The 26165-nt window shown below is 35.5% G+C and overlaps 1 protein-coding gene and 1 gene segment (V, D, J or C); both read right to left on the bottom strand.

The window, feature by feature from the left end:
• Positions 1-849: 849 nt before the first annotated feature.
• LOC115548821 (T-cell receptor alpha chain C region-like) lies at positions 850-5266 on the bottom strand. The segment is given in 5 exon segments: positions 850-1324; positions 1427-1536; positions 1983-2015; positions 2185-2382; positions 4842-5266. Coding segments are annotated over 4 exon segments (351 nt in total).
• A 12982-nt stretch (positions 5267-18248) lies between these two features.
• trdc (T-cell receptor delta constant) lies at positions 18249-21376 on the bottom strand. Of its 2 annotated transcripts, XM_030363681.1 has the most exons (6): positions 21203-21376; positions 20715-20786; positions 20269-20499; positions 19984-20076; positions 19496-19543; positions 18249-19371 (listed from the first exon to the last, which is right to left on the bottom strand). In XM_030363681.1, exons 3-6 carry the CDS (start codon positions 20453-20455, stop codon positions 19262-19264), a joined length of 438 nt encoding a protein of 145 aa, XP_030219541.1. In that variant the 5' UTR covers positions 20456-20499; positions 20715-20786; positions 21203-21376; the 3' UTR covers positions 18249-19261. The 2 variants fall into 2 exon arrangements, with proteins under 2 accessions (XP_030219541.1, XP_030219540.1); XM_030363680.1 differs by lacking the exon at positions 21203-21376 and having other exon boundaries at positions 20715-21146.
• Between the last annotated feature and the right edge of the window lie 4789 nt (positions 21377-26165).

Raw genomic sequence — 26165 nt, forward strand, 5'->3', positions numbered from 1 at the left:
TTCCATTAAAGTTTGTTCGTTTGAAAAAATAATGTGTTTGACGCAACATTATTGCAAGGCGTCTCAGTGGTGAATGGTTGGGGTCTGGCTTCATGCACATGGCAGGAAGCCAGACAGGAAGTGCACAACACTGCAGAAAAATGCAACACGAGGCACAGACAAATGTGCAAACCCACGCAACCATAGTAATCTGACAATTGATTTAATTAACATTTGATAGAAACAACACAATGCACAATTGTGTTATGCAGAGGAAAACCACGCTTTACCTGATCATATAACCTTGGTACTGTACTTTGGAGAGCTGCTGGTCATGTAACGTCCACGTCTTAGTGGCTCATGTAATGCCTACGTATGCTTTGGTTTTTAGCCTGACAAAACTTCTGCTTTAACGCAAGTAAAAGTGAGTTAGGTAGCTGTTTGGTCATTCAGGCACTCAGGAATGAGTGTGAAAGAGAGAGGATTAAGAAATAAGATTGTATTGTTGGGTAGAATTAAGAGTTGAAAAATGTATTCCTATTACAAATAGGAATAACCCTACAAAAATGATACTGGAAATGTATCTAAACAAATGTGTTTAAAGAGGTTGCACGCAAACCTCTTCCTTTTCTACAATAATATGGCAAGATGTATTGCTTTGTATTTTACCTTCTTTTTTTTTTAATTACATCGTCATTCAGGTAATCACAAAGGTAGAAATGTAAACACACCTGATACATGTCATACATAAAATTAATTAATTAAATTTGGAAGGAAAGTGCTGCTATTTTCATGAATCAGGGGGAAAGATTCAGAAGTATGGATGTGTAGTTCTGCATAGTCTCATGTTTGCATTGAACAGAATACACATTAATTGAAATACTGCTTTATTATATATTCGCATTCAACACACAAGCCATAGACAGATCTCAGTAAATGATGCAATGCTGTAATAAATCTATGACACTTAATTAATTTGAAAGCTTAGCTAGGTACAGCTGTGAGGACTTATATAACTCTGAAATGTACATGTGACATTACAACACATAATGACAATAACACACAGAACTAAAAAACAAAAAAACATTTACGAGTTAAACTTAGTTTTTCCTTAAAGCAAAACACTACATCTACAGAAAGTTTGTGTGACATGATGTTGTGCATGTGCCGGTATACTGCCCATCTTGTTTGTTTTATAAAATAACACAGACATTTACAACCTAGTTGGTTTGTGATTCCAGCATTGGTTAACACAGCATACATTACAGTCCAAGGAACGCAGAGCGGGGGAACAAAAAGTTGTCTTCAGTTGATTCGGTCAATGGTTTTCTGAATCCCAGAGAATCTAAAAAACAACAGTAAAAACGAGGTTGTTAGACAAACACACACACAAACACACAGGCAAATGAACAGAGGGAGAAACGGACAGTCAGAAAAACAGACCTACCACCTAGTGGATCCACAGTCGTAGGGTCATGAGGACATTGAAGGCGACGGCCTTCAGGAAGAGGATTCTCAGAACCAGCATGATGAAAGACATGGAGGTCACCTCCTTGTCTGCACACACAATAATGAAAGAGAACACAGAGCAACGTATTAAGCAAAGGAGGACCATGTTTGGTATATTGGTGCATAGAATCACAGGCTGTCCATCCAGGTTCAGAAAGGGGTAGTCCACCCAAGTATTTTTAGTCAATGGCCTGGATTTGCTAATGACCAGGAGTTTAACGAGCTGGCTCAGCACTTGGCTAGAGCTAAAACATGGTAGGAACTTTTAAACCTTGGCTTTCCGCCACTTTGGGAAGGACCTTGGTCACAACATAGAAGTGGACAAAATGAGCTGGTAGTAGTGCTACACTTCATCTACTCTTATTTTGTATATATTGTATATTGTCTTTAAACATTGACATATTTTTATTCTTCTACTATCCTTTACTTGCTGCTCTGGCACCCCTGAATTTCCCATTTGGGTTCAATAAAAGAATAAAAAACATTGGCCTTACCTGGCCCAAAACCCCTCTTACACGTTGCGTCACCTGTTATTGGAGAGGTAGACATTTTATGTTATACAATCATGTTTTTTGGAATATAATAAGTATGCATGTTAAGGGCCTATATAATTATTTTAATAGACGTTATATTGTAAATCATCATCAGAATTATATAATTGTGCTATTATAAATATAATTCCATATTGTTAATCACCTTCGACACAGGTACCGCTCTCAGGGTTGACGGCCACCTGGCTGTAGAACGCCTCTTCAGGCGCTCTAGAAGCTTTTGATGTCTTGTAAAACCCAATCGTCCCAATGGTCCCATTGTATGAAGAGAAATCCGTCGCCAGGCAGGCTTTGGTTCCTTTACTTCCTAGTCGGTAGTATTTCGGCTCTTCTTCTGGCCCCTCTGTAAAATACAACACACATCACACTCGTTGATATTTGTTTGATACATTTGGATGAAAGGTGGTGTCTTTGGAAAACGCGTACAAACAGGGTAACCCTTCAAGTCTGACATTATTGCGAATGACGGCCTTCTAAAAAATCCAGCAGACCATCCTACAAAAAAATTGATCTTTGAAATAGTCAGTGTAAATATTCACAATATTTATTGTTGCGGTCCATTTGTTTGTAAGACCAACAGAAACGTCGATTTCTTTAGGCACAGTACATACATCTTTATAGTCTTTAAATATGCAACTTATCAACTTACTTGATGCAACAATGACTTTGGCTCCAGATCCAAATTCAAGTTTAAAGTTGTTGCTATTCACACAATAAATTAGCTCAGTTCAAAAACTGTGATTTGTTGATGGATGTACAGATTAATAGGTAAATATGAATCAATAAAATCTTTGGCATATTGTTTGTATATAATTTGTTGCTGCAAAGCATCTATCAACAATATAATAGTATATCTAATTCAGAAGTATTTTCTTACTAACCACAGAAAACGATTTTCCTTTCTAACCAGCTTCTTTTAATCAATTTAATAAAACCGAATATCTGTAATAAGTATGCATAATAAGATACATTACATTTAGTGAAGAAGGAAAACATCTTCATTGCTTTACGCATGGTGGTTTTAATCAGTTTTATTTTTGCCTGTTGAATGTAATGTCTACAATTAAGTCAATGCTACTAATACAATGTTGATAAAAAATGAGTTAATTAACGTGAAACAAAGTTCTCCGTATGGTTTTCTCAGTTTCGACCATTAACCGGATTCCACTACAATTTATTTTTTTTATATATATATCCAGCGGCATTCACGGTCATAGACAAGAGTACAACAACTGTATTTTGAAGCTTTTCTTCAACCATTTATTTTTCCTTTATTTTCTTTTTAATAAATTCAAATGTATGTTTATTTAATTAAATTACAAGACTAAACTAATTAATTAACGACTGTAGAAACCTATTGGGGTATATTTATGTTTTATTTTCTTCTTTCTCGTTTTATTTTCGTTTTCTATTTCAGACGAGGAAATTTGTGATTGTGGCAAATAATTACCATTACTTAAGACATAGTTTTAAATTAATCAATTCATATATTTTAATAATAGATTATGTTAGGATCGGTTTTCTCTATCAACGTCACCAAATATTGAGATTCAGATTGTAACGCACGGAGGAGCGATTTGAAAGTTTTTACAAGGACAAAATTGACTTACTTGAGACAACTTTAATGGTTGTACCAACCCCAAAAAGAAGATTGTACTTTCCTGAGCCAGTCACACATTAAAGAACCCTGCTACAAATACCAAGGAGTATTCAAACTACTGAACAAAACTTTTGTCAGCTCTCCTTATAGTTATTTATCGATTATGGTCATTGTATTCATTAAGAAAATTAATTGGATGATCAAACCTCAAACTTTGAGTGACCTATGTAAGCTCATTTTTTTTAAAGTGGAACTCAGCTATTTTCTCATAATCACAAATCAAGACCAATATATTGAATTATACCTTGATTTTCCTCAAAGTTATTTACTCAGTCACATAAAAGATTTTCTCTGACTGTAAACCAATTAATTATCTACATTCTGATAAATATTTGGAATTCCTGTGAATTTTATTTAGAAAAAGGTAAGTCAAGGTCAAGGTAAGTTTAAATAATTCTTACTTGACTCTATTAGGAGTTTTGTTCCTCTTCCAAAGATCAACTTCTGACCTCCGTCATTCACACTGTGCTTCAAACTGGTTCAAAAACTCCATGTCTCAACACCAAATCATGTATTTGTCACGTTAGTAAGAAAATACATGGTTAATTATTATATTTGTCTGGAATCATTTATCTACAGTAGCTTTGCTCCTGTTATCAAAAAATCATAACTATCAAATCTATTTGTGGCGTGCTGTCCTGTATGTTTAGCTGCAGAAAAAATTGACATTGTCCGAAACTATTTTGTAATACAGTAATTAGTTAAGATAGTATAGAAAAATTATTATTTCAAACCTTTGAAAATACATTGTCTACTTTAATTGAGGAGTTCTCTGGATTCCAAGGATCATTCTGACTTGATCAGTAACAAATTAATAAGTAAATAGAGTTTGTAGTAAAACTTTACCGCCAATGAAACGGTTCTGCAGTCCAACATTAGCAATAAGGAAACTAAATTAAAGTCCATCTGAGGTATTCGTAGCAGTAAAACAGTAAACCAACATCTAGTGATGACATCGTATATTACTAGACGCTTAGACTGAATTTTGCAATTAAAATATATATTTGGCTAAAGACTTTGGGCATACCTGTTCCCCGGTTTTCTCAAACAACACCACTAAATAGTTTGGCTTCAATTCAATTTGCAAAGATAAAACACCATGGTCCGATTAAAAAGATACTTTCAGGATGGTTTTAACTTACTTGAATAAACCATGAGTTTTGTACCAGTCCCAAAGAGCAATTTCCCAACTCCTGAGGCAGTCACACATTAAGAATCCCTGCTACAAATACCTAATGATGTTACTGACTTGGAATTTAAAATGTATGGAATTCCGTGAACAACAGAATATTTTAGTCATTCATAATTGGGACATTTCTGACATCCGTGTGTACCATTACTCCCTGTCATCTACCTTAATGTAAAAAATTAAATTTAGATTTTCCAAAACTCACTTGTTCAACGGCAAACAGCCAAACATGTCAAAATGCAGTTAAATCTAATTCTAAGGCAACTTTTCAAAATAAGCCTTACTGTCATTTTGAAGCCTGACACCCTGACATTTTGTAACAAAAAAAAATATTTTCAAATATTTGTTCTATATTTAAAGTACATTTCAGGGTACTTGGAAATCAACTTTCATTAATAAATACAATATAAATCTCTTCCGGTGTAAAGGATGCATTTCTAGATTTATTTACTTACTGCAATTTAACAATTCAAATATTCTTACTGGACTCTATTAAGAGTTTTGTTCCTCTTCCAAAAATCTGTTTGCGTGTTCCATCATTCACACTGTGCTTGGAACTGGTTCAATAACCACTCCTGGTCTCAACCAAATTTGAGCTAATATCAAAGGCTATTGGGTAGTAAATCCATACAATGCAGACCAAAAACAACGATTAAGTTAATGGTTGATTTCCTTTTTAAAATGATGAATTGGATGCCAGACACAAATAGGGAGTTTTAGAAAGTTACACGTTACAAAAAAACAGGTCCAGAAAATTGGAAATCTCCTTGGATGTGCGTATTGGAACTATCATAAGATTATATTATTGTTATGTCCATATTTCTAGCAGGTTTTTGGATAATTTACATTTAGCTTTTGGTTTAATTTAGGACACTGTTAATATAAATAGCATTATCATTGTAGGAGTTAGTATTTATAGTAGTTGATTGTATGATAATTGAACAACATTTGTGACATAATAATACTATTTAGTGTTACTTTTATCTAACTAGATCAATTTGAGCATGGACCTCCACAAAGTCTTAGAAACTATTATTTTACAATATGCAATTTCTACTTCCAAATGTAAATATAAAATAATGTAATTGGTTTACAACTTTAAAAATACTACAAGATTAAAAATATTTAGCATCCTGTGATGATCCTGAATGTGATCATACCAATATGAATGTGATGATACTCACTGGTTTCAATTACTAATTTAGTTGCTGCTCCAAAAATGACCCTACTGCCTGCTGCATTACTCACACAGTGTTAAGCTACAGACCAAAATCTAACTTGTTGGAACAAGCACTTGGAATTTAGTACAGAAATTGTGATTTAACGAGGTTAAAGCCTCATGATGCATTAACAACGAATTCCAATAAGGCTGTAAGTGTTATTGTCATCAATAATTGATAGAAGTGCAAAGTTGGTTTTCATTTTAATTTGTCCACTGCCAAAGAATATGTTTCTACAGACCAACCGTAACACAGAAGAATATAGGCTGAAATAATAAAATAACTATTTAGTGTTAAAACAAGTTCCAGGGTTGAATCTCATGAATATGCGCATGACATTAATACATGTAGCACATGGACTATGGGGTTCATTACATATATTGGCCTATTAATCCATTTGGATGTAATGGCAATCAAATTCTACAAACCATCCCTTTAGATTAAATGTCAATGTTTCTTCATTTTCAAAAGAGTAATGAACATGATTAAATTATTAAAAGTGAGAACACCATGAAAAGACCAATGAGCACAAGGATCAACAAGTAGGTTCCGTATGGAAACAAAATAATTGTCTGTTAATATACATTATCATTGTTTGATTAACTTAGATAAAGATAAACTTACGTGAATGGACAATGAGGTTTGCCCCAGTCCCAAAGATGAGTTTGTTATTTGAGCCAGTCACACACTAATATAGCATGTTACAAATACCTGAGACAGACTTCATGGGGGACAATGTGTTTAGGTCTTAGTATAGTCCGCAATATAGGATGGATCATTTACAGAAATCAGTTCTTATATTTTCACTTGCATATTACTGATCAGTTCTTCTACTACTACTACTCCTACTACCACTACTACTTATACTACTAGTACTACTACTACACCACTACCAAAACCACGAATGACACATACTTTAACTTTGTAATGAGAAGAGTTCGACATTCATATTCAACCTGAGTATGCCTACACTTATCATTTAAGCTAATATCTGAAAGAATTGTACTTACTGGACTCAACAACCAATTTGATTCCTTCTCCCAGAACAAACTTGCCTACCCCAGCCCAGTCACGCAACATATTTTCTCTGAACAATAACTGCTATGTTGAACATACCATGTCGCCTTGATGATCATATAATCTGCTAACAGTAATGCATCTACATATGCTTTTTATAAAAAAAAATATAAGATTTGTATTATATCCATCTTAATGTGTATATTTTGCAATATTTAAATGCAATTTTTAAATACCAAAATACATTTGATCTTCTTAACCCTTTATGAAATGTCAAAATATCAAATATCTGCAAATATCCGCTTATAATTTGAAGTGCTATTACCTGCTGTATTAGCTTACATCCAAGTGCTAGTTTGTGTTTAACATTTCTTATCTGTTTACTTGGTACTTACTGGTCTCAACAACTAGTTTGGTGCCTTTTCCAAAGATAACTTTCCAGTTACCTCCTGAAGTAGACACACAGTGAATATTCTCTGAACAAGAATAAGCTGACCCTATCTTCATCAAGGCAAAGTAATATACACTTCATCAACTAGTAACCGAAGAATCCATTGCCATTTAAGGAACCATTTTAAGATTTGAAATATCCTAATTTAAGTAAAAGTTGTATTGCAGTGACTTTTTTGCAATTACACATCCATATATATTCATGAAAATATTATGGAAAATGTGCTTATTTTATGGATTATTTTAATTATCAAAATAGTAATTAACAGTAATAATGCCTCACATACATTTTGAGACATTAAGATGAATCTTTCAGGTTACTTGTATTGTTGGATTGGCAGTGCAAAAATGAACCAACAAATATTGTTTTTTCCAAATAATGATTTAAAAATGTGTTGTAGTCACAATTCAGAATCCTAATCTAATATTGGCTAACTTTACCAGAATGACCGGCCTGTTTAAATATGAGGTACTGTTTTTATGCTAACAAAATGCCCCTTACACGTTAAAACCCCATTACATTTGATTCAATCATTGGAAGGGTAATCTGTGTTGAATCCAAAAACTTACCTAATGTGATGGTGAGTATTATACCATTCCCAAAGAGGAGCTTCCTTGAGCCACTATCAGTCCCACAGTGGTTCAATACATGACATTTACTCAGTATCTTAAATTTAGCATTTAATTAATTGACGAGTATCAAATACTTTCTCAACTGCAGCTACAAAATCCTTACTAAACAAAGTAAGACTGCAAAAAATATATTTTTAGTAAAACTGTTTTATGGCTGTACGAAAATATCTACAAGCATTTCATCATGCAGGTACTGAAATTGTTTCTCAGGTACTCACTGGTCTCAACAACTAGTTTGGTCCCTGATGCGAAGTAAATCTTCCAGCCTGACCCAGTAGTCACACAGTGGTTCCCACCCAACTTAAAACACTATGGATTCATTTCAAGTTTGAGTTTAAATTAATTTCTGTCCACTTAAAACATTGCTTATTTCAGTTAATACAGACTCATCCCAAAATCAGCATCATCCCTATCAACATCAACTAGTAATAAGTTGTGTATGTAAATTGAATTGATGCTATAAATGTATTGCGACTGCTTTATGTTTTATTTGTTTTTGTTTGTTATTTTGTTTTTATGTTGTTTATTTGTGCTGTCTTAGATGGAAGCTGGTCATCTCTTATTTCATTACACACTGATTTTAAACTAACATGTTACTTTAATGATTGTTTGAACTATCAAGGGACTGGTGTTGGAAATGAGCCTTGGCATATAGCCTTGTACATAGCTTTGGCTATACACTTGTACAAAACATCAGACACTGCTTGTGCAACAGTCAATGTTTCTACTTTACTACCCTTAAAATAAGCGAATAAATATATAAATAAATCATCCCACTTTTGGGCTTTTGTTGGATCTATATAAGGTATTAATCATGGTAGATAACATTACCTAATGATTTAATGCCATGCAGATTACATATCAGCAATGCTACCCTAAGATTTGAAAGGTTTCCGTCTAAAAACTAAACATACCTCACCTGAAAGTCACGTTTACTCAGAAGGAATGTCATGTAAATTAAATAAATATATATTATTTAAGGGAAATTACAATAATAACTTACGTTGGTTAACTGTCAGGCTTATTCCAGCACCAAAGAAGATTTTTCTGCCATCTGTACTCACACATCTAGACCCTGCCTAACAAAAACCTTCCACTTACATATGCCATAAAATATTTTTAAATAATAACCCAGTACAGGATTTTAATATTGTAGTATTTTCTTTACTTTATCCTTAATTCTATCACTCAAAAAATTTAATTATTGTTTTGTTGAAACTGCCTTTTTTTCCTAGTTTTAGCTTTTCCAGTTATGGATGGCATATTTTTTAAGATATTAGATATTACATTTAGGCCTATATACTCACTTTAACTACATTACTCAATGTATTGGACAGCAGTATAGTAATGATCTTAAAGTACTTCCAGTATTCAATATAATCACATTATATTGCAACACTTTTTTTTCGTATTCCAGATCATCACATCAACTTTCTAGTTTAACATTATCAGGTAGAAAATACTTACCAGTTAAAACCACTACATTGATACCTTGGCCAAAGAAAAGTTTCAACCCTCCAGCCGTATTAGTCACACACTGATTCAGTCCTCAGCAATAACTATCCCATAGTAGTATTTTAGTCAATGAATGTATTCTGTAAACTAATGGTTAGTAAACTACTAACCAATTTATATACTTTTTGTGTGATTTTATTCACTTTTAAACATTCCATTCCATAGAATGCTTATGTTATTGTTAACAAAAAGCTAATTTTGAATCAGTTACAATTTGCATCGAAAAATTAAAACTTACTTGATTCAATTATTAGCGTGGTTCCTTTTCCAAATATGAACACATTCCCATATGTCACACAGTGTTTAGTACCATGACAATTACTCAGGGTGGACTGCGTAGAAAATGTTATCTGATCTCGGATTTCTTCTGACACAATATACAATATTTGGCAGAAGCAGTTCAGCAATATCTTAAATGGATTAATTGGAGTATTTAAATCATAGTCAATTTTGATGCTATGAACTATTAACTGTCCTGAAAAAGATTCATGAGAAATGTACTACTGTTTTTTTGTTGATAAAGATGAGATAAATTGTATTAGATGAGATGAGATGACATTAGATTAGATGGACATAGTACATTAATCGTTACTTACTAGAATTAACAAATAGATGGGTGCCTTCTCCAAAGATGAGTTTATATCCCCCTCCAGTATTCACACAACGATACTTGCCATAGCAAAAAGCAACCAGCTACCTACTGCTCAAGCAGAGACACTAACAGATGAATAATTAAAACAAGAGCTCCTTTGTAAGTGATTATAAAAGGTAAATATTACCTTACAGTTTTTTTCAGCTAGTAATCCTTATACTGAACTTGTTGATACAGATTTGATAGGAACAGCTTAATCTCAAGGGAGAGCAAAAAAAGAAAAAAGGAACAGCAAATATATTGCAACGCTATGTGATCAAATGCAATGTGTTTGTTTCAAATGCCAGAATGTTTTATCTCACGTGATTCTACGGTCAAGGATGTTCCACTTCCAAACACAATCTCAGTTCCAGAATGCACACAATGAGAGGACAACTGAGAAAAACGAACCCCTAAAGAACTCGCATTTCTATACTTTTTTTTTTATAGATTTCTAGATTTAAACAGATTAGTTAAAATCATAGCAGGTTGCAATGCTTTGCTAATCCTTGTATTTGAAAAACATAATTGAAAAAATCGTACTGGTTACTAGAGACCAGTCTAATTTTCAGATCAATACACGCTATAGGCTTCCTCGTGAAACCTTCTGTTGTAGAAAGTTGTAAATAAAAATTTAGCTATATCAAGAACAAGATAGATATATCAAACCTATAGGTAGCCTAACTCGTAACACATTTTAAATGTAATGGTTACTAGACTCCAGTCTAATTTCAGATCAATACATGCTGATAGGCTTCCTCGTGAAACCTTCAGTTGTAGAAAGTTGTAAATAAAAATTGAGCTATATCCAGAACAAGATAGATACAAACATATAGGAACTCAAATAAAAAATGTCGAATAATTTAGAAAAATGATTCCCATACAAATCAATCTAGCCAAGTGAATGGAGATAATTCTTACTTGATTTCACAAAGAGATTTGTCCCAGCACCGAATAACATCTTCTGTGTTGTTCTTTGATTCACACAGGGTTAACACCCATGACACAAACTACTAAAAAGTAAGGAACCGCTGCCTGCACCTTAAAACACTACAAACACACTTAAAAACACATCACTATTGAATACTCCAAACACATTAAAAAAAACTACAAACAGTTTTATAGAACTACAAACACACAAATGTTCTTTGTAAAACTAAAAACACTTGACAAATTTGACTGGTTACAATACTCGGCCCGGACTTACCGGAGACTACGGTTAGCCTTGTACCCAACCCGAAGATAATTTTCTCTAGTCCGGTATTCACACAGTGTCAAACAAGCATACACAAACCCAGAGCGCCTCTGGCTGGCATTGGCTTGAGTTAAAACAGTTTTAATTGTAGTAGAAAATACAGATATATACATTTGTTTCGCTTAGACGCACTATGTAACTTTACTTCTGACAGCCATGACTTTGGCTCCAAATTATTAACTTTTCACTGCCACCTTCACTTTTTCCAAAGAATAAGGTCAATACGCTCGTACATTTTCTGTATGAAAACTGGGGCAATTCGATAGTGAAATCATACTTTAGAAAAGCAAAGTGAGACTTACTAGAATCGATGGAAAGCTTTACACCAGCTCCAAAGATGATTTTGTTTGTGCTAGACTTCACACAACAATAAGCCCCATGACTTAAACTCATTAGCCGTTTCCTATCTATTCCTACGTGTTTCCAAATGAAGCTCAGATCACATACATTTTGTGTCCCCTTCATATATTTTCAACAGTATAATAGTTAACTTCTCTATCTCCATGTCATTGAAAATGTTGAATACATATTTATCTATATCATGATCAGGACAGAGCTATCAAACCTCTATAGGCTACTCAAACAATTTTGGAAAATATATAAAATTCAAATCAATCAAACCAAGTAAATGGAAATAATTCTTACTTGATTTGACCAAGAGATTTGTTCCAGCACCGAATAATATCTTCTGTTCTCCTTGATTCACACAGTGTGAACATGCATGCCACAAACTACAACTAAGGACTAACCTCTGCCTGCAATTTAAATGACTACAAACACACTTTGTAAAACTACAAACACACTTTATAAAAATGTGATTGGAAGAACCCCATCTCAAGGGACAACTAACTCTTTAAAAAAATGTAATTATAAGCAAATAATTCACAAGGCTTTTTAATGGCAATGAAATGTTTTTGTTTGTTTCAAATGTCATAATGTGTTATCTTACGCAGTTCTACGGTCAAGGTGGTTCCACTTCCAAACACATTCCTTTGTGCTCCAGAATGCACACAATGAAAGGACACTACCAAAACTAATTCCATAATATTTCTTTTCAAATAGAACTGGCAAAATCATTGGTGACCATTCTTGTTCTTGTGTTTCAAATTCATAAATAGTTATAAATCATAACAATACATACAATCTAATGGTTCCAATTTGCCGGGCGCCAGTTAATTTAATGATCCATACGCGCTGATAAGCCTCCAAACGATAACTTCTGGAAAGATAAGATATGGAAAGGTATTTTATCATAAGTCGAAGTGAGGACTTACCAGAGACTACGGTTAGCCTTGTACCACTCCCGAAAATAAGTCTGCCTTGCCCGGTATTCACACAGTGCTAAACCTGGATACACAAAACCCAGAGTAACACTGGCTGGCATGGGCTTGGGTTTAAAATATTGTTACTTGTAATAACATTTTAATGAGAATCATATTTATATTTGCTTTGCTTAAACCTGCACATGAGTACTAATGTCACATTGCCAGGCATCACGTTGGATCTATAACTTTTTCACTGACACATTCACTTTGTCTGAAGAAAAAAGCTCAATCCACCCAGGGGAAAATGTATACATCTGGGGCTATGAAAGAGAAAATATACTTTAGAAAAGCAACAGGAAACTTACTAGAAGCAATGGAAAGTTTTACACCAGCTCCAAAGATGAGTTTGTCAGTGCCAGACTTCACACAACAACAAACCCCATCACCTAAACTCATTAGCTGTTTCCTATCAATTCCTACTTGTTTCCCAATGTAGCCCAGTTCACATACATGTTGTGCCCCTTTAGATTTTTTCCAAACTTATAATAGCTAACTTCTCTAGGTCAATTTCGCTGAAAATGTTGAATACATATTTATCCACGTATATGAAGAGAAAGAGAAAGAAAGAGCTATCAAACCTCTATAGGCTACTGAAACAAAAAATGTACAACAATTATGGAAGAATTATCAAATACAAATCAATCAAGCTAAGTAAATGGAAATAATTCTTACTTGATTTGACTAGGAGATTTATTCCAATACCGAATAATATCTTCTGTCCTCCTTGATTCACACAGTGTGAACATGCATGCCACAAACTACAACTAATAACTAACCGCTGCCTGCAATTTAAATTACTACAAACACACTTTATAAAAATGTGATTGGAATAACCTCCTCTCGAGGGACAACTAACGCTTTAAAAAAATGAATTATAAGCAAATAATTGACTTTGTAATGAAAATGAAATGTTTTTGCTTGTTCAAAATGTCAAAATGTGTTATCTTACATATACTTTGTATACATCTGGGGCTATGCGAAAGAAAAAATATACTTAAGAAAAGCAACAACAGGAAACTTACTAGAAGCAATGGAAAGTTTTACACCAGCTCCAAAGATGAGTTTGATAGCGCCAGACTTCACACAACAATAAGCCCCATGACTTAAACTCATGAGCTGTTTCCAATCAATTATGTGCGTTTCACAACGAGGCCTCAGTTCACATACATTTTGTGTCACCCTTGGTGTGATTTTGACAACAGTTTATTAGCTACCTTCTCTGTGTCCATGTTGTTGAACATTTTGAATACATATTGATCGATATCAAGATCCAGAAAGAGCTATCAAACCTCTATGCTACAAAAAAACACATTTTGCCAAAAATGTTGGAAAAATTATCAAGCACAAATCAGTCTAGTAAAGTAAAGGGAAATAATTCTTACTTGATTTCACTAAGAGATTTGTTCCAGCACCGAATAGTATCTTCTGTCCTTGATTCACACAGTGTGGCAATGCATGACAAAAACTACAATTAAGAACAGGACCACTGCCTCTTCTTAAAACCCACTTTATAGAACTACAAACTTAGTTTAAACTTATTGTCATGAAAATGTTGTGTGTGTTCATTTCAAATGTCCAAATGTTTAATCTTGCGTAGTTTTACGGTCAAGGATATTCCACTTCCAAACACAATATTTTGAGCTCCAGAATACACAATATGCGGGGACACTTGACTAAAACCAACACCCAAATATATTTTGAAAAAAAACTAGCGTTTCTATATTTTCTTATATATGTATATTTCCATATTTTACCAGGTTGGTCAAAATTATTGTGAACAATGTTTTGCTCGTTCAATCATAACTAAAAAGCCTCACAATAACACATTTTAGATGTAATGGTTACTGGAAACCAGTCAAATTTTTAGATCAATACATGCTGAAAGGCTTTCTCCTTATACCTTCTGTTGAAGAAAATTGTGAATACAAATTGAGCTATATCTAGAACAAGACATATCTATCAAACCTATAGGTAACTCAATCAACACTTTTTGAAAAAAAATCACATACTATTCAATCTAGCCAAGTAAAGGGAGATAATCCTTACTTGATTCAACTAAGAGATTTGTTCCAGCACCGAATATCATCTTCTGTCCTCCTCCTTGATTCACACAGTGTGAACACGCATGACACAAACTATGACTAAGGACATAACTACTGACAGCACTTTAAAATACTAAAAACAGACTTTATAAAACTAAATATACATACATATACAAATTTGACAGGAATAATTTCATCTCAAGGGACGGCTAACGCATTTCTATAGTTTTTTGGGGATATTTCGATATTCAATGATATTCAACTCAACAGCTGTTTCCGATCAATTCCTATCTACGTGTGTTTCCCAATGAACGAAAATGATCTTACAACTTAATCGAACAAAGTAAATTAAGATATTTCTTACTTGATTGTACTAACAGTTTTGATCCAGCACCGAATAATATCTTCTGTGTTGCTCCTTGATTCACACAGTGTGAACACTCATGACACAAACTATAGGACAAAGGACAGAACCGCTACGAACACTTTAAACCACTTCAAAATGCTTTAACACACCTCTAAATGCTAGTATTTAGTAAATTACAATGGTGTTTATGGATGAAACATTAGTGTTTGCTTTCTTTTTTAGATTCTTTTAGTATTTTTCCGTGCAAAATACTCTAGTTTGTTCTGATGGTGATTTCAGTACATTAACCTTACCATTTATGTCAAACTTGTTATATTGATTCATGTGATACAATCTTCATATTATTCCTTGGTCAATCTAATATTATAAAATATACTGTTTAAACCCATGAACTTTAACTTACTGCTAGAAACAGTCAGCTTAGTCCCTTGGCCGAAATAGATCTTGTTCGCAGACACACAGTGGTTAATACCATATCAATAACTGCAAGGTGTCAGTTATACAGCTTCCCAGAAGAGAAACTACTCCTAAAACGCGTATCTCACGATATAATGAGTAAAACCTATCCTCCGAATTAGGTTTGACTATTACTTATGGACCTATATTAACAATTAAAGGCAATTTTGTCATGGTTAAGGCCTTTTACTAACAATGGCAGAAAATATTTTAGTTTAATCAACCGGTAGACCTACACTTTCAGTAATATAACAGTAACAGTAGGTATTTGTAATTAATCATGATATATTTTTTGCATGCATCATTGAAAATGATAATGTAGTTAAACCTAAATATTTTGCAATTGTGATGTTAAGCATCTCTACGAGAATAACATGACTGTAAAGGTGTTTCTTTGGGTTTATTTCAGATACAGTATCACAGCAAATTGTTACTGTACATTAAGAGAGAAAACCTTTTTTGGACTGCATTTCTGCATTCGATACCAACTATATTTACCCATGTGCGATGCTACTCATAAACACTTTTTAACTCACCTTTTACAACAGATAATTTGATCCCAGGGCCAAACATAATTGAATCAACTCCTCTTGGCCCACTGTGATCAATCCCTGTCTAAAAACCATGATACCAAAACTAAAGTCCACTCTGCATAGACTACAGAAGCAACAACCTAATGTCAACTCTGAATAAACTAGAGAAACCTTACCACTGAGGGAACACAGGAAAGTGGCCAACATCTATCTCGAGAACACTGCTGTGCTGCTGAGGATGGGTCTGTGTTTGACCATGGAACACAGCACTGAAGGAAGCAACAGGTTGACCCCTCCATAGCGACTGAGCCAGAGGAATGCAGAGGAGATGTACTCACTTGCCTGGACGAGGAGACGGGGGGCTGAGTTTGTCCACGGCAGCAGGTGGTAACTGGCCCTCGCCGTTATCCTCCTTCAATCTGGGAAATAAATGTTTGCTAAAACCCGGGCCTGATCTTCACCAGACACAGGCAGACCCCCTGTTTATGTTAAACAGAAAGTCTGGGATGGATGAATACATTAATGGATAACTTCATTTTTAACGCCTATGAGTATACTACTTTCACACTGTAACTCCATTACGCTTACGTAGAAGTAGTGTTAACGCCATGAGTACTAAAACAAGAATAAAAAAGTGGAGTGGAGTCTCTGGAACTAAACATCCATGCTGTAGGAAGGGAAGTGAACCACAAGTAAAGTAGTTCAGGCACAGTCGCGCAGGATGACCCAATGACCTGGATCCTGGTGAGTGTGACATCATCACACGCTCACCTGGGACCTGGGGCCTGGAAGCAGCAAGACAAACACGCGCACACACACGCACGCACGCACGCACACACACACACACACACACACACACACGCACGCACGCACGCAACATTAAACATCTCTTTATCTTTATACTTTTTCAATAGTATAACCTTGTCAAACAATCATACAATGCGCTCCCAGGCCTCGGTTAGAACCGTTCGAAGCTCTGAAATCCAGTGATGGGAATATCAGCGTTACATTTATTCATATCTACCGATATAGTAACACACGCGTATTGGGAAATACTTTTACATCTCATAATTAAAAACTGCTTTGTAAAAACACTTGTTGAACCCGGGTTCAATCCAAACTTCTACAAACCAAACCAAAAAAATGGTTTAAACAAATGCCACTCTCTAAATATGTGGTCCAATCGCCAACCAATGGTCTTTTTTTTCCTTTTTTTAGTTACCGTAAAGATTGCACCCGAAAGGGGCTGGGTTTACTCACTTCCATCGCTGTTTAGGAAAATATTGACAGAAAGACAACTCTACCTGTATCCAGCAGGGGGCAGCGTCACACCAGATTACAACGGAAGTATTATTGTAGCATCCTATTAGATAGGATTCTAAGAGTAGGCTATCTGTTGCTACTTGTTACAGGCCTTATTTTACATGCTGTAAAGGTTTGCCTCTTTGACCAATACTGTCCATCTGGATAGATTTCTCTGTACAGTGAAATTTTGAACACTTGAAAAAATCTTCTAAATTGCCACAGGTGCAAATAACACTTGATGTGATGCATGTTCTAAGAACGTGTCTGACTCAAAAATGCGTAGAAGTTATTATAGTTTCCATAAAATAATAAGGTCAACTCAATTCTAGGAATCACAAGTTCACTTGAGCCAGGATCAGGTTATTTATCGTGCACATAGATGAAATCTCCCCTAACTCAAGTGTCACAAGTTTTGTGTCGATAGCTCCATCGATGACGTCCAAGCGTCAATAACAAAAAATGCTCATCTAAGCTGTAGACACCACTTCGCCTGCAGAAACACACTATTACAGAGAAACGGCAATAGGCCTTCTGTCAAATCAGGACCCGGGTTCAATCCAAATCGCTGCTCTTTTCCTGTGAATTGCGTGAAAAGACATAGGACTATGTTGGCTGGTGTGGGCTGTGAAAACCTTTTTTTATTTATATTTTGCAAGTGAAAAACCAAAAAACAAGACGTCCAATTCAGCAGTACATGATCGATTTCTCCAGGTTGTGGATGTTACACATAATGACAAAAAAAAAACCTATAAAACTCTATACATAAGTGACTTATGAGCATCGTGCTTGTCAATGACAGCCTCGTTTTAAAGCTTTGCGGGCAGATATTCCGATACTCAACAAACTGTCAGAGAATATTAGATCGTAATCAGCATGGAGGATTTCCTCTGTTGCCATGGTTTCAAGTTTCAGTAAAAATGTGGTTTTCCTCACTAATAACAAGCACCACGACTGACACCAAGATAACAAGAGAAGACAGACAAGCAGCCTTCTTAAGCCTCCAGAAGACCCCAGAAATACATGTGTAACAACTTTGTTTTATTTTTGGCCCAAGGGCCAAAGTTGTTTGTGCACCATATTAATTTAAATGATAGGGGTTTGTCCAATCAGTAGACTATAAATTGTTATTATTCATTACATATTATACCTCATGCTTCAAATTTCTCTTCTTCTCATTCCCCAGCTGTCCACATCTATCTGATACCATCAAGCTTCAACCGGTCCCAGCGATAGATTGAACAGGTGCTGGCTGCTTGAGTTTAACAATAATAATAATAATAATTGATCTTTTTTTTACAGTGCTTTTCTAAATGCTCAAAGACGCTTTACAAATAAGAAAGGAATACATACAGACTGTACAGACAATAAAACGAAAGTGAAAAAATAAACATCACCACAATGAAGCCTTAATGTGATTTTTACTATATCCTAATCCTTTCTCTTCAAATTCTCAATTGTCAATTACAATTTACTTAGGCCTACTATACACCACAACAATATGCCTATCCATCCTTAATCCACATCCTGACCTCTTTAAAGAATCAGATTCAGGTCCTGATCATGATTACGGCATGATGGAGTATATTTCCAACCAATGTGTCCATGTGTGCCCTGCGGTGGTCTTCTAGGCCAGCAGACCTCGGAGGACCACCAGCACGTTGAGAACAAGGGTTTTGGTCAGGATGTGTCGCAGGCCGTTTATCAGCAGGTAGTACGAGCTCAGCCTGTTATTGTCTGGACCGCAAAGGAAGGAGAGAAATAGATTGATGTCGGCCATTTGGCAGCGCCTGAAGATAATGCGACGCAAAGCAAGAGGAAGTTATCACACATTCATAGAGAGGTCAAGGAGCGGACTTACCGGAGGGTTCTGCGTTGAAGACTTCGGTGTGATTTTCTAATTTGTGGGCTGGACCAAAAGCAGGAATTGTTTTGTGATTAAAAAATAACATAACACCAAACAGAAACACACACACACACGTGCATGAACAGACGGACAGACACACAGACAAACACACACACTATTGTAAGTAGATAAGCCTTCTTATTTGAATGTGCCCAATTAAACAAACACGAGCTTTATGGGTTTATAATATGGACGACTTTAAATCGTGCATAAATTCTCAATTTAATTTAAACTTTCGTATAGGACAGTTGAAGGCAAACCCTTGGGTCAAGAAAAAAAAAGGTTTATGAAAGGATTTGTTAGCTACGGCTTTCATGAACGGCAGTTCAGGATAAACAGAGTAGGCCTTCACAATCAAAATAATTGACCCTGTTAATGGCATGTCTAGATATCAATTTTTACAACGTCGAGGACAGCGCATTTTGGTGTTCCTGGTGACTAACCTGATGATGTGTTGACGGTTACTGGGGTAGACCTAGTTGTTAGGTAGGCAGTTGTTGGGTTGGCATTTGTCGGAACTGCCTCATTATCTGCACCTATAAATTAAAGAACATAAATTAAATTTCAACATAGACTACATGTCACATTAACACAGATTATACATCCAGTACTTCAGAACCATGGCCTACCACTTTTGGTAGGGCTAGAATGATTTCAAAGTAATAGGCCAATGTATTTTTAACGATTTTTCAAAGTAGCCCATTTGAAATAGCCCTATGTCGATTTACCTTCCACTGAACAACTACTGATGATACTTCCTTTGGAAAATGTAGCATAGGTGTATGATTTGCTCCTGGGGGATATCAAAAGTTGATTGGTGATATCCTTAAGCGGGTTAAGGAGCACTCTGTTCGATATATCCGGGTAGAATCCGGTTGCCAGGCAGACCTGCGGGCCCTCCATATCGCCCAACATCGGGCGGAGGATAGACAGGGTGGGGGCGACATGAGGAGTATCATCTTATGGAGAGAAAAAAACAAAATAACATGCATGAACCAAAAAGAAGACATAATAAACCCAGGTTTTTGTGCTGTTATAAATGAAACGGGTGGCTTTAAAAACTTTTTTTTCACTTTTTTACATTTTTTAATTAAATGTCAAAATGGTTTAAACTAATAAATTAAACTTTTAAAATGTATTTGAGAATGTTGACTAATAACAGAACATTTCTTACCTCCAAATTTAACGTCGAGAGTGATGGCATTACCGAAAAGCCGATCACTGTGCTACAGCCCCATACAAAAACCTGCAGGGGAATTCAATCAATAAGTTCTGACTTTAGGATAGTATTACAACAGTAAATTCGTAAATGTTAAGTTCAGTCAATATTATTTTAGCTATAGAGCCTACAAAAACAAATATAATAGTTTGCAGATGATTTATACAGCAATGGTGTCTTTGGGTTAGGGTAAGGGTTAGGTTTAGGGTTAGGGTTTAGGGTTAGGGTTAGGGGTTAGGGTTAAGGCTAAATGCGACTTACCAAATGTCAAACGTCCATCAAACGCCTATTGAAACATAATTCTGTCTCAAAGGTATTATTCCATGAGATTAATAACGTAGGCCTAGTCGGACGGGTTTTTGTTAAGGTGTGTGCGGGTGTTGAATCATTGTGGGCCCCCCACACAGTGAAACATCCCAGCACAAAAACTACGACGACATTACCTGCTGTGGGGAAAAGATCTGGAACTCCCTGGAACATCGATGACTGGTTTCTATCTATTACGCTGCTATCATATTGAATTAATATCATACCAAACATCGCCTCTCTATGAAGCTATACCTGCGGGATAAGACTTATACGTTGTGGCTCTTGTGAAGAGCCAAGCAATTGTAGCAGCACTCCCCTTATGCGAAAACGAAAGGAGTGTAGGGAGGGGTCCTAGCCGAGTCCGACCTGCAGCAGCATAAACTTGCCATTATTATATGCAAAACAATATTACCCGAGAAGTAGCCTACGCTAGGGTAGGTAGGAGCCAGCTTTTTTATGTAGTCCTATATGTTTGCAAGGTTTTAATAGTTAAATAAAGAGTTAATTAACAGATTATAATCAACACGGGTTGATCCTGTAAAGAAGCTTATAGTTAGCGTCTTATCCCTGTAGCCTAGGCACCTGGCTGTGGATACTCTGTGCAATTGTTGTTGTGGTATTTATTTATTTATTTTTAACCTGCAATACAATTTGGTTGATTTAAAAATGATCAGTTTGCTACTGTAGATTAAGAATCCTTAATCCTACATCAATTAGATGAATAATCTAGATGAATATTCTGTTTTACTTTGCCTGCTTAATATGCAGCCTACTTTGAGTTTAGTCCAATGTGAATGGGGATGAGTGTTTACCTTCCACAATGATTCAGCCCAGACGGTGAAGCCTTTTAGTTTTTGTACAGGGTGGGAACGGCCTAGAATCATTGTGGTACTGTATATATACACGGTGAAATACTCCCCTACAAAAACAACACAACAGTATTTCAATGAGTGAGATGGAGGAGGTAGATTAAGAGGGTCTGTGGTAACAAACCAAACCAACACCGAACCACTAGTAGTCTATGTGCAGCTGATAAACAAACACACACACACACACACACACACACACACACACACACACACACACACACACACACACACACACACACACACACACACAGACAGACAGACAGACAGACAGACAGACAGACAGACAGACAGACAGACACACACACACACACCTAATTGTATTGTGGTGGAAAGTAACTAAGTAATTTGTTACCGTACTTAAGTCATTTTTTATTTTCTGAGACTTTATACATTTACTCAACTACATTTCATACGGGAAAAAATCATACTTTTTACTCCACTACATTCAAAAAACGGTCCTTTCAACGTTCCTTTCCACGACATTCATGCGTGACCATAGACACAGCTAACCATTGCGGAGCCTCAACAACGTCAATATTTAACCTAGAAACACCATGTCAAGCCTAAACGTTTACGTTATACGTTACAATTATTATACGATTGGAAACATGATTATTACATACAGAGCTTTTGTCTGTGGGGACCCCCGTTTATATGGCTAGAGGCTTGGCGCTTTCTACATATCCAGGTGTAGGCCTACTCGCAGGTGTAGAAGCTAAATACTAAAAACAATAGCCGCGTTTACATGGACACATCTGATCCGATTAGAAGTGTTAAACAGCTCAATCGGAATAGAAAAAGGTTCATATATACGCCTCAATCGGAATATAATTATATGCGGAATAGAAGAGGTGGTGTAGTCCGCTATAATCGACATGTAGACCTATAGACTTATTCTGAATGTTTGGGGTGGGTGCGGCCACTTTTTAAAGGGGACATATTATGAAAACAACACTTTTCCTGGGATTTGGGGTGTTTTTTTGGGTCTCTGGTGCTCCCATAGGCATAGAAAAATTAGAAAAAAGTCTGTACATCATCTTTTTGAGTGAGATATGCATTTCTGACGTACCCCGCCTACATTTACTAAACGAGCGAGTCACTTCCCCACTCCCCTCCAATCAGAGCATAGATTTCTTGGATGAGAAGCTCCGGCGGGGGGAACTTGGCGGCAGACCGGCAGCTCAGCTCTGGGAGTACAAACCCCTTCTCTGCCGGACTGCCGCCGAGCTCCCCCCGCCGGAGCTGCCGAACAGTCCGGAGGAGGAGACACGGAGGAGAAAGGGATTGTATTCCCGGAGCTAAACTGCAAGATGTTTACCCACTACAAGTCTTTACTTGTTTTGGAAGTACCAGAGACGTCAGCGCAGCCTTTATGATTCATAATATCATCCGAGGCACACATAGCTTTTGGCCGTGATATTAGATATTATCAGGGACGGCTGATATTAATGGGCTAACAGTGCTAAGCCCTCCCTACCTTTTACAGTAAAAATTAAAAAATACTATTAAAAACCTTAGAACATATTGTTTTATATTTTGGTAGAACCTAAAGCAGCAACAGCACCAAAAAGTGACAAAGTGACAACAAACAGGATATATGATATATCTTGGGTTTTTTCCTGTGAATGGGATAAATGTATTCAGCCCAAGCAGAGTAGCGTAGGTTTCCATTCAATTTTGATTGACAGGTATTGTGACACGATATGTTTTTTTTCATGACGACCAATAAAAAACGACAGTGTTACCCCTTATGTTTTTTTTCATGACGACCAATAAAAAACAACAGTGTTACCCCTTATGTTTTTTTTCATGAGGACCAATAAAAAACAACAGTGTTACCCCTTATGTTTTTTTTCATGACGACCCATAAAAAACAACAGTGTTAACCCTTATGTTTTTTTTCATGACGACCAATAAAAAACAACAGTGTTACCCCTTATGTTTTTTTTCATGACGACCAATAAAAAACAACAGTTTACCCCTTATGTTTTTTTTCATGACGACCAATAAAAAACAACAGTGTTACCCCTTATTTATTTTTTCATGATGACCAATAAAAAACAACAGTGTTACCCCATATGTTTCTTTTTGAAAAAGACAAGTGTTACCCCTTATGTTTTTTTTCATGACGACCAATAAAAAACAACAGTGTTACCCCGTATGTTTTTTTCATGACGACCAATAAGAAACAACAGTGTTACCACTTATGTTTTATTTGAAAAAGACAACAGTGTTACCCCTTATGTTTTTTTTTATGACGACCAATAAAAAACAACAGTGTTACCCCTTATGTTTTTTTTCATGACGACCCATAAAAAACAACAGTGTTAACCCTTATGTTTTTTTTCATGACGACCAATAAAATACAACAGTGTTACCCCTTATGTTTTTTTTCATGACGACCAATAAAATACAAAGTGTTACCCCTTATGTTTTTTTTCATGAGGACCAATAAAAAACAACAGTGTTACCCCTTATGTTTTTTTTCATGACGACCAATAAAATACAACAGTGTTACCCCTTATGTTTTTTTTCATGACGACCAATAAAATACAAAGTGTTACCCCTTATGTTTTTTTTCATGAGGACCAATAAAAAACAACAGTGTTACCCCTTATGTTTTTTTTCATGACGACCAATAAAAAACAACAGTGTTACCCTGTATGTTTTTTTCATGACGACCAATAAAAAACAACAGTGTTACCCCTTATGTTTTATTTGAAAAAGACAACAGAGGTATCCCTTATGTTTCTTTTCATGACGACCAATAAAAAACAACAGTGTTACCCCTTATGTTTTTTTTCATGACGACCCATAAGAAAAAAACAGTGTTACCCCTTATGTTTTTTTTCATGACGACCAATAAAAAACAACAGTGTTACCCCATATGTTATTTTTTGAAAAAGACAACAGTGTTACCCCTTATGTTTTTTTTTAGGTATCGTGACACGATATGTTTTTTTTCATGACGACCAATACAAAACGACAGTGTTACCCCTTATGTTTTTCTTCATGACGACCAATAAAAAACAACAGTGTTACCCCTTATGTTTTTTTTCATGAGGACCAATAAAAAACAACAGTGTTACCCCTTATGTTTTTTTTCATGACGACCCATAAAAAACAACAGTGTTAACCCTTATGTTTTTTTTCATGACGACCAATAAAAAACAACAGTGTTACCCCTTATGTTTTTTTTCATGACGACCAATAAAAAACAACAGTTTACCCCTTATGTTTTTTTTCATGACGACCAATAAAAAACAACAGTGTTACCCCTTATTTATTTTTTCATGATGACCAATAAAAAACAACAGTGTTACCCCATATGTTTCTTTTTGAAAAAGACAAGTGTTACCCCTTATGTTTTTTTTCATGACGACCAATAAAAAACAACAGTGTTACCCCGTATGTTTTTTTCATGACGACCAATAAGAAACAACAGTGTTACCACTTATGTTTTATTTGAAAAAGACAACAGTGTTACCCCTTATGTTTTTTTTTATGACGACCAATAAAAAACAACAGTGTTACCCCTTATGTTTTTTTCATGACGACCCATAAAAAACAACAGTGTTAACCCTTATGTTTTTTTTCATGACGACCAATAAAATACAACAGTGTTACCCCTTATGTTTTTTTTCATGACGACCAATAAAATACAAAGTGTTACCCCTTATGGTTTTTTTCATGAGGACCAATAAAAAACAACAGTGTTACCCCTTATGTTTTTTTTCATGACGACCAATAAAAAACAACAGTGTTACCCCTTATGTTTTATTTGAAAAAGACAACAGTGTTGCCCCTTATGTTTTTTTTCATGACGACCAGTAAAAAACAACAGTGTTACCCCTTATGTTTCTTTTCATGAGGACCAATAAAAAACAACAGTGTTACCCCTTATGTATTTTTTCATAACGACCAATAAAAACAACATTGTTACCCCTTATGTTTTTTTTCATGACGACCAATAAAAAACAACAGTGTTACCCCTTATATATTATTTGACACGAACAACAGTGTTACCCCTTATGTTTTTTTTCATGACGACCAATAAAAAACAACAGTGTTACCCCTCATGTTAACCAATAAATAACGACTGTGGCACCCCTGTCAACGTTTTTGCGGGGATCCGAACTAGAGCTTTTCAGAGTGTTAACCTCCGTACTTAACAACGCACCATCAAGACACCGAATAAGTTCATCTCAAAGGTTGTACTTGTCTTTAT

Source organism: Gadus morhua, chromosome 8 (genome assembly GCF_902167405.1).
Source record: "Gadus morhua chromosome 8, gadMor3.0, whole genome shotgun sequence".
In the NCBI taxonomy this organism is placed as follows: domain Eukaryota; kingdom Metazoa; phylum Chordata; class Actinopteri; order Gadiformes; family Gadidae; genus Gadus; species Gadus morhua.

What these genes read in the sequence shown, in the direction of transcription:
- trdc (XM_030363681.1), bottom strand. Translation starts at nt 20,455, where the DNA reads ATGTTGGGCGATATGGAGGGCCCGCAGGTCTGCCTGGCAACCGGATTC. An exon ending in CAGTAGTTGTTCAGTGGAAG is followed by an intron (nt 20,077 to 20,268) that starts GTAAATCGACAT and finishes TTTAATTTATAG; the next exon opens with GTGCAGATAATGAGGCAGTT. An exon ending in AACCGTCAACACATCATCAG is followed by an intron (nt 19,544 to 19,983) that starts GTTAGTCACCAG and finishes CTTTTGGTCCAG; the next exon opens with CCCACAAATTAGAAAATCAC.